Source organism: Antedon mediterranea, chromosome 2 (genome assembly GCF_964355755.1).
Source record: "Antedon mediterranea chromosome 2, ecAntMedi1.1, whole genome shotgun sequence".
Taxonomy (NCBI): domain Eukaryota; kingdom Metazoa; phylum Echinodermata; class Crinoidea; order Comatulida; family Antedonidae; genus Antedon; species Antedon mediterranea.
In genome coordinates, this window is record NC_092671.1 from 25217220 (window position 1) to 25227697 (window position 10478).

General features: G+C 33.6%; 1 protein-coding gene across 1 annotated transcript; it reads left to right on the forward strand.

The window, feature by feature from the left end:
- Nucleotides 1-950: 950 nt before the first annotated feature.
- Nucleotides 951-2557, forward strand: LOC140039795 (uncharacterized). Its single transcript, XM_072085392.1, has 3 exons — nucleotides 951-1183; nucleotides 1300-1607; nucleotides 1969-2557. Exons 1-3 carry the CDS (start codon nucleotides 1064-1066, stop codon nucleotides 2345-2347), a joined length of 807 nt encoding a protein of 268 aa, XP_071941493.1. The 5' UTR covers nucleotides 951-1063; the 3' UTR covers nucleotides 2348-2557.
- Nucleotides 2558-10478: the final 7921 nt, after the last annotated feature.

A 10478-nucleotide genomic window follows, 5' to 3' on the forward strand; every position in this document is an offset into this window, starting at 1 on the left:
TCAATTCAATCAATTCAACTTTATTTCAGACAAACTGTCCATATGAAACACATAAAGTTTACAAAAACAACACATTATTATGGCTATACTGATACTAGTTAACACACGTAAAAGTATACATGAGATTAAATATACAAAAGTTCTGTCCATTTCTGTGAATATTTTTTGCCATTTATTCATTTACTTGATTCATCAGGTTTAAAGAACATCATCGACGGAAATGAAATAAGCCATTCAAAGACGACTGAAGCACAAGCTAAGAAACCCGTCGACATCACCGGTGATAGCAAAAGAAAGCATCTACAAACGACTGAACCAAAGACTAAGGAACCAGTCGACATCATCGATGATAGCAAAAGAAACTATCTGAAAATGATTGAACCACAGACCAAAAGGTCCGTCGACATCATCGATGATAGCGAAATAAAGCCTCTACAAACGACTAAACCAAAGACTAAGAAACCAGTCGACATCACCGGTGATAACATAAGAAAGCATCTGAAAATGATTGAACCACAGACCAAAAGGTCCGTCGACATCATCGATGATAGCGAAAATAAGCATCTACAAATGACTGAACCAAAGACTAAGGAACCAGTCAACATCACCGGTGATAACAAAAGCAAGTATCTGAAAATGATTGAACCACAGACCAATAGGTCCGTCGACATAATCAATGATAACGAAAGAAAGCATATGGAAACCACTGAACCAAAGACTAAGGAATCAGTCGACAACATTGATGATAATATTCAACTACCTCAAAGTAATTCAAAGAGATTGTTAAAGGCGTAGGATATAATCACTAGAAAATGTTCAAATGTAATCATTTTTATAGGTCTACCGTTATTTTTAAAAAAATGTTGTTTATTATTACACAGGATTCAAATTACTTCACTCATTCAGAAGAAAAATTAGGAGGATATTTAAGAACGATAACCGAGCATCCGAATATTTAGATGGTTATAATAAAATTGATGAAGAAAATTTGGAACCAATCTACAATCGTCATGATTCTAAGCCGCATTGCTTAGGCTCTGGTTCTTCTGGCGTAGTAAATCTCATGGTACTTACTGAAGGTGATCAGAAGATGTTAGTGGCAGTTAAGTCTTTCCCTTGTGAAGATTCATTATCAAGAAAAAAGAAAAGAAAAATTAATAAGAAGATAACTAGAGAACTGAAGGTAATTCTTATTACTATAATGTCTCCCGAACTTCTCCATTTACAATGGAAGTTTTACAGTACATGTCTCTGAATATTTATATAAATGAATAAAAGCACATTTAATTTTTGTCACAGTTTATGGACAGACTTCGTGAAATTCCAGAGTTTCCAGAAATCTATGGTGTCTGCAAGAATCAAAGTGGCTATCACATAATCATGGAATTTATTGGCAATAAAGAGATCAGACAGTCACAGACTATCCTTGATGAGTTTCATAAACAATACAACAATGGATTTCCTTACACAAACAGAAGACGGGATATCATGTGGATGAACATTTTCCTTGACATCATCAGAGGCATTCGCAAAATGCACGAAGAGGGTATTATTCACTGCGACATTGCTCCAAGAAATGTTCTTTTATACAAGAATAATTATAAAAGGTAATAATAATAATAATACCCATACATAACCTACATGATACTGTGTAAGTAAAGTTTAAACTGTAAATTTCAAAGATGTTGGTTAATGTTTACGACAAACAGCATTTAGCATCCACTTAAATATAATAACTGGATCAATTACATAAACGTAACAAACCATATCCATGATGACTCTAAATAAAAAACACAACAATACAACAATATCAACATTTAAACGCATTAGAAGAAATTCTAAATTTGAAACGATAAAGGAGAGGACGTTGATGAGAATGAGAAAAATTCTAACTCGGAACCTTCTGCTTGATATTTAGATTGGAATTGGAAGTCTTTCATGGTATACAATATAATTATGTTTTTACAGGACTGCTGCGAAAGTTATTGACTTAGGACTTGCTTGTGATAAGGAACATCCTCGCTGGCTTTCACTTGGCCGATTCCGACGAAAGTCAACAACAGACCAAATAATGGATCTAAACAGCTTTGTTGCGCCCGAGTTTGCCAATGGCACCTGCTGGAGTAGAGGTGGACATTTTTCAACAGCCACGGACGTATGGTCATTCGGAAACATGCTGGATGCAACAACGCCACTCATCACTGTACGCACCAAGGCAAAACTACAAAAGTTAATTGAAGGATGCACAGTAGAAGATCCTACCTTAAGAATAACAACGGAACAAATCCAATCGAAATTGGAATCATTAATTCTGAAGATACAGATGGAATATCTTAGATGCATGTAATCTACATCATCGTTGTTACATTGTTAATACCTTATCATGTTTACCTTTAATCTTGTTATGTGGATCTCTTAGTAGTTACAATAAATTCAATTATATTTTTTATATTGTTTGTAAAGTAAATAATGTAGGCCTATTTGTGACAGCTAAAATACTAATATCCGGAATGGTGTCAAATAATCGTCAAGGTATTCGTTCAGAAACAAAAATACACTTTCTCAACTCCTAACGTTCAAAATGCAAGATTTTTTATATGATTCACTGATAAATCAAAGTTAGCTTTTGGCGCGAGTCGTAATCCTATTTAGACACAAATATGACAATACAACTCGACATTTAAAAAAAACAAAGATTCGTGAATTAGATTTATGTATATTGACAGGAAGATTTATCTTACATACACAGACACAATATTTGATCAATTGAAATTATAAAAAAACTGTAAATCTCTGCAGAAAGAACATAAGTAATTAATTAGGCTATCAAAAATCTAACATCAAAACTTGTTTATTTTAAAATAATATTCACTTCCGCAACCATGACATTTCAAAAATTGATTTGGTTGCAGGCTTATTTGCGACTAGAAATCATCAAGTGTGGTATTAAAGCTGTTCTTCTTAAAGCTGAATGTAAACATGCACATTACAATACTATTTATAGAATTATTACTTCATTGAATGTGTTTAAAAACAATGCAAGACTTACATTATCTTTTTGTAACACATCCGCATCATCATTTAGAAGTTGTTTAAATCTTCCAACATCAGCGACTTTGGCGGAATAAAGAAGTTCAGAAATAGTATCTGTATCGTCCTGTTCACTTCTCATTGTATGTATTTCACAGCCCAAATTTGACATTTAACATGTATTTCGATCAGACGACAAATAAGCAGACTGTAACGTTACGGTACTCATAGTGTGGACATGACTTTGACCCCCGAAGCAATATACACTGATATTTGTTTGATCTTACCTCATCGAAAATATTAAAACATGTGTTCTATTGACAAAGTTTGATACAAATAATTGTAAATGACCCTTCAGTCGACCTCGTTAGTGTAGTCATCTGACGTGCTATTTACATTATAGGCCTACACTATACTGCAGAAAAGTTGAAATTGTTTGTCGTTCAATTTCAACTTACTCGACTTTGTTGTATTCCATTCCACTGAGTTATAATACACATTGTAATACAGTGCTACGGTACATAAAAGCAAACTATTAATATTTAAGGTTGACATTTTTAAAATGAGAAGAAGTAATATAATGCGTACATTTTATTATCTTAGAAATGATTTATTGCAATTTACAACGGAAGGATATAGACATACTGAATACTGAAAAGCTTTATTTGTCCATTATCATAAATAATAATAATAATAATAATTATAAAAATAGAATTTCTTCTTAAAGATTGGCAAATATATATATTGGTACAATTAAAAACATATATAAAATATAAAGAAACAAAATAGAATACAAACATATTAATGCACAAAAACATAAGTTAAAAAATTAGATACAATTTGGAAGTTAAAAGCTAAAATACGATAAAATCAAACGTTTAATTTACATAGGCCTATTCTTAATTAAAATACAGTATTGTATCGATGGTGGTGTTGTGAGTTAATAATACGGATGGCATTTGCATTAAATGCATATCTTGTTCTGTTTGTCTTAGTAGAACTTGTATTTTACCATTGCGTTTGATTGTGAAGTATTTGTTAAGGGTGTGATCAGTATCCTTAATTATTGTATTAGCTGACTTCACTATCCAATCAATGTATATGTCATCTAATTGTATCAACTGATCTTTAACGATGTATTCAGCTTTCCTTGTAATGCGATTCAGTTTCTTTTTATCGTTTTTATTAATATTTTCATAATTGCAAATCACACAGAAAGTCATAATACTTTGGATCATGGTGGTATAAAATAATTGTACAGAGAGTTATCAATATAACAGAGTGATTTCATTTATGAAGTATGAGCAATCTGCATTTTAAAACTATCCTATCTAAATTGTTTTTGCCACAACAGTTTGTGATCCATGACAAATCCTTTGTTTGTTTGTTTGTTTTATCTTTATACTGGGTGACCTCTTCAGTCAAAGACTGATCTTCGAGAGGGCCCAGTTGGTGATCAGTGGCTGTGATGTACTAGTACACCGGGGTAACCCCCTACTCGTCTCGAAAGATGTACTAGGTTCTTTAAAGTGCACACGAACAAGTTGTGTACACTGGGCCTACGGTTTATAGTCCTTATCCGAGAAGACTCGTTCTACCACCAGAACCATGGAGTGAGTGAGCCTCGAACCCCTGCCGATGTTATGGCTACGTGATTACGGTTCCACTGTCTTAACCGCTCGGCCACTCACTCACTGATCCTAAATATTTATATTCTTCTACTCTATCTACTTCATTACCAAAGCCTTTTATGTTAACACTGAGGATACCGTGTCCAGTCATTTAAAGTATTGTTGGACAGACAGCATGGAAACGAAACGATTTCCATCACAATAAGCTTGTAGACTTATCTCCAACTTTTCATACGGAAATAATGTGTTGTCTTACTTGATGACGGGACAGACAGACAAAATATTGAAATTTACATTATTACCATTCTATGATGTGTAGGTAAATAAAATAATACTCTTCCAATTTGGAAGAGGAGTTTAAATAATAAGGAAATTATTTGGATTTAGACCACATTCTACGACTCGTGTCTTACCGTTTCTGGAAGCTGATTAGAAAACAAAACACGTTTGCACGGCGACAGCATTTTGTTTAAAAATAATTAACAATGAAGTTTGTTTGTTTATTTGAAATGATAATGTGTACATACACATTAATTATTTTAATATCTACTGTCAGCAGCCAGACATTACTTTTTGTCCAGAATAGGCTCAAGCAAGAATAGGTTCACATGTTGTCTTCACAAGCTCTGTAAATTATGGTTCTTATACATTGTTTTGGAGAATGGAAACTCGGGAACTTACCTGAGGCGATGAGTTGTTTCCATTCACTTGTATCTCCCAAAAAAAACTTCTTATAGTTCGGTTTAACGATTTATAACGTACAGATTTCTGATGCTGGATTATATGAGTATGGTTATTACAACTCTTTTAACCCAACCCCTGCTATCGCTGTTCTAAATGTATATCAGCCACCATCTATAAACTCTCGTCGGTGTTTTTTAACTAACAACCAAAAGAGCGTTTCTAGTGACACACCGTTATGCCTTAACTGCAAATCATGGAAGTACATCCATGATTTGCAGTTAACGTATAATTGTGTAATCTGACGTCATTTTTGCTGCGTACAGTATAGTATTGTACGTGATGAATTTGATTCAAAACTGGTAAAACCTGATACAATTGCAATTGAAAGAATGACACTGAATTTACATGCTATCTTGACAGTGAAGCTTTAGATGTTACAAGAAATTGTACAATCATACTTAATGTATTATTATCTGATGTGGCAATTAAACCTAAATTACTATCAGTACAAGAGCCAACTAATGTTCATTTCCAGTGTTCTGCAAGAAACTTTAAAACAAATAGTATCAAGTATGAATGGCAGGTTTCGCCATATGTTCCTGGAGACATCTTTTCTTCTACGACGTCAGTTTTGAAAATCACAAATCTGAATTTTGATAATACTTTACTCGAAAATCAACTTTTTAATATTTCATGTTTTGTAAGAGAAGATGGAATGGTTTGGAATGCATCCACTACTTTGAATATAAAACGACAGGTCCAGGGCATCATTTATAAGGAGCGCCTGCGCGACCGCGCTCCTCCGCGCTCCTCAACAGGCTTCGAGGAGAGCAATTTATCGCGCTCCTTAATTTTCAAAATAGAGCCTAGCTTTTGACAGTGTTGATTTTTCTGTCAAGAGGCCTAAAAACACGTGGATTTTTAAAACTTAAAACCAATCTAGGCCTAGGCTAATAATATATAAGCTAAGTTATAAAGCTACAAGCCTAATGGCAGTCCCTTGTTTTTAAGGATCGCGAGCGCGATCGCCATCAACAACCTTCGAAAAGGAGAGCAATTCATCACGCTCCATCTCACAGTCAGGTACCAACAAAGGGGATTCCCCTGCCTGCGCGCATTCAAGGGCGAGTTTACTTCATCGCCTCATAGTGCAACCAGTACGGTGTCATAGAAACACCTCCTTTACAGGAAGATCATGTCCCAACCAATAATTTTTCCCTTTATGTTTTTATGGAACAAGTTAATAAAATATATTTAATTTTAAAAGGAAACATTAATATAGGAGGCCGAAATATAATGTTTATTATTTAAAAAAGCTTAGCTGCTGGTTGCTTTAATTATGTCATTTTGAAGATGGATTATTTCTTCGAAAGTTCTAACCAATTTTGGTCACTCAAATCCTCCTCAAAACACGTGCTGACGTGTGACGTCAGCATCTTCTAGAAGCTCTCTCAGCCCTCCCCTATTGTGCGTGCGCCCATGTGTGACACATGTAAACACGATCAAATATCTTTCTTAATTATTTTAAAATGACACTTTGTAACTTATTATCAATATTTTAATGGCTGTTGCATGTTAGAATTGTATAATTTATGAATTGCAGGTAAATACTTTTCAGGTTTTCTGTCTGATTTCTAGGCCAACAAGCTAGGCTAAAGGCATATAGTTGGCCAGGACAGGATTCTCCAGGCTCCTGAAACCCAATCTACCCAGGCAGGCCATAAAAAAAAAATTGGCTTGAGTTTTTTTACTGTAGAATAATACGATCCCCACGGAAAATATTGTGTGTAAAGGTGGGTGTGGGGGATTTTAGGGGAGAGGTACAGTATACATTTGTTGTGCCCGGGGGGGGGGGGGGGTTATCCCCTGTCGGGCAAAAAAATGTGTACACAAAATTAATAAGGGCCAGCCATTTTTAATAAGGGCGACCATCCTTCAATTTCAACATAAATATTTGAGGAGAGCGATTTAAAATTTTTGCAAGGAGAGCGAATTGCTCTCCTCGGTGATTTGAGGAGAGCGATTTGTTGCTCTCCTGGGTTTTGCATACGTGATGCCCTGCAGGTCCATATTATTCTACCAACGACACTACTCAACGATGATGAAAACAAAAAGAAGCTTTAAACACTTGTATTCTCATTTCGTTAAAAAATATGCAACAGTGCCCGATAGAATCAAGTCCAGATGGGAAAAGGAACTTGATAATACAAAATTGCAATGGGATATGATATTCACAACTTTGCATAAATGCACAATCAATACGAAACTTAAAAACTTTCAATATAAATTTATTCACCGTATCATTTATACTAACTCATTTCTACATAAGATATCAATTGTTGAATCACCAATTTGTGAATTTTGTTTAGAAAAAGAACAAACTTTAATACACATGTTCGTGGAATGCAAAATAATTGATGTCATGTGGAGGAAAATATAAGTTATTATTGAACAGTTTAAAAGAAAAGTGACTTTAGATAAAGAAAGGATATGTTTTGGTATTGAAAATCATAGAAATAATTATGCAATTAATAACTTAATACTGATTGTAAAATTATATATTTATAACTGCAAAGTTAACGAACAAAAACCTCACATAAATCACTTTAAATCGGTATATGAGAGGTATAAAGAAATTGAAAAGTACATTGTTTTTAAAAATAGCTAGACTGTTGGTGTGATATGTTTTGTAACTTGAAAAGGTTACTTTATTATTATTTTGTATTACTTTGTAATGTAACCAAGTTAAGTAATGTATACTGTTTTATGAAATATAGAAAATAAAATAATAATAAAAAAAAGAAGAAAAAAAAAGACACTACTCAACGATGATCAGGACCTTAACAGTAGTATTGATAGGCCTACAACTAAATAATCTAACCCAATAATAGTTGGAGTCGTTATAGGAACGGTAGTTGTTGCTATAGATGTGGTATTGTTGATAGTTATTGCTCTTAATCGCCAAAAAGTACGCATATTCAGAAAGAAATCTGTAAACTCAGAAACAGAGGTTAATGAAACACAATTGTATGCTGTTAGAAAAAGGAATAGAATGACAAGCAACGTAGATGGAGTTGGAGATTTTTGTGATAATGCATCAGTATCCAACCAACAAGATTGTAACAAGTGTAATAATAATTGGAATACACAAGATAATGATGACGTTCTATACGAAAACAGACCTTTTAAAGACATGCGAAATGCAGAACTACAGTGTGATGAGCCAAATATGACAAAATCCACTTCACCTGAGATAATAGACAGAGAGGAAACAGTCACTTATGCTACCGTCTTGAAAAAATGATAATAACATAAAAAAATGTATCTTATAGGGCATACGTATTTTAAAATAAATTAAAGTAACATGGAAAAGCTTAAAATCTATAACTTGAAAACAATTTAAAGAAGAAAAACACCGTTATTGCTTTTTTAACACGTTACTTATTTTGGCTGCCAATTAAATAATCTCTATAATTAGTAATAATTGCCGAAATTGTTTTTGGGAAATTAGAAATTGTGTTTACATGTATGTTGAGGGTATATACTACTTACTCAATACGATCTTAGAGAGTAACGCCCCTATATTATGCACAGTACTTTAGCTTAAGATGTACAGTATATTTTTGTTCTGAAAAATAAGTTGATTGTTTGGTTGCACGGTTTTAATTAATTGATAAGCTAAGACACAAGGAAAACTGAATCCAATTATGTATAGTCCCCATCCTCAAAACAATTATGTTTAATTTTTAATACCCGATAGGCCCTGTTATATAATTAAATAGAGCATTTCAGAATACATTTTACGTTACACAAAATGTTTAGGCCTACAAATAAATAATTGATAATAAATCATTATTTCTTAAATTATTGAATAACTGATAAACTGATAAACTGATAAAAATACTTTTATTGCAACTTTTGGGTTGAATTATACAAAAATATATACTTAGACTTAAATGAAAAAATATATCAAATCCATCAACGATATAAATCAAAAAACACAAAAACATCGAACAACAGACAAAATGAAGTCAAGTCAGGGAACGAAGCGACTGTGCAGGGATATATAAGTATGCTTACCACTTGTGAAAGAGACCAAAGTTTACAATAAAATTTTTTGATCGTTCCGTTTTTATTTTTGGAATGCAAAATTCTTTAACTTGTCTTAAATTGTATCTAGATTTAGGCGCTTTTGGAAGAAGGTGATGAAGTCTATGGGAAGGGTTTTTAAGTTTCTGATAGTAATCCTTGCACAGTCTAGTTCGACGTTCACATAGCACAGGCACATTACATTGAGCCATTGCTTTGTTGTAACTGAGCTCTGGGAACGTGATTCTAAGCGCCCTTCGTTGGATACTTTCCAGTTGGTCAGACTGCAATTTAGTTAAGCACGTTCCCCAAACGGGGACGGCGTATTCTAGTACAGGTCTGATAACACAACAATAGAAATAGCATAAGGCTTGGGCGTCTAGACCGGACCGGCGCAATTGTTTAAGGAAATATAACCGTGAGTTTGATTTAGCTATCAAAGAATCAATATGGGGTTGCCATGATAAATTGTCACATATAATAATTCCAAGGAGCTTAGTACGGCAAACCTGGTTAACACTACATTTATTAATAATTAGAGGATTAAATATCGACTTGTTTTTCTTACAACTCACAATTAATTCACATGTTTTTTTAGCATTGAGGGTCATATGGTTAAGCCGAGTCCATGCAAGGGCCGAGTTAGCTATATTTTGCAAGTTACTATTGGACAGTTTAGACACCCTTTCGAAAACAGTAGTATCATCCATAAATTTAACACATGGTTTACCATTTAAAAGGTCATTGATAAAAATAATAAACATAATAGGGCCAATCCACGACCCCTGGGGTATGCCTCCTATTCTATTGAATAGAATATCAATTAAAAAAACATCCTTTAATGAAAAAAGAACAATACTGTAATTAAACCAGTTGCGGCAAAAGTCGAGGAGTGTTGTTTTTTGTAAGAAATATTTCTTGCATGGAAAATAACAGCTAGAAGTGAGGCCTAATTAATAATAATTAATGGATTTACTTTTCTACCGTTGGTGGCTGAATTCATCTTCAGGAATTTGGAATTCGCCCTCTCTTGTGCAACAAAAT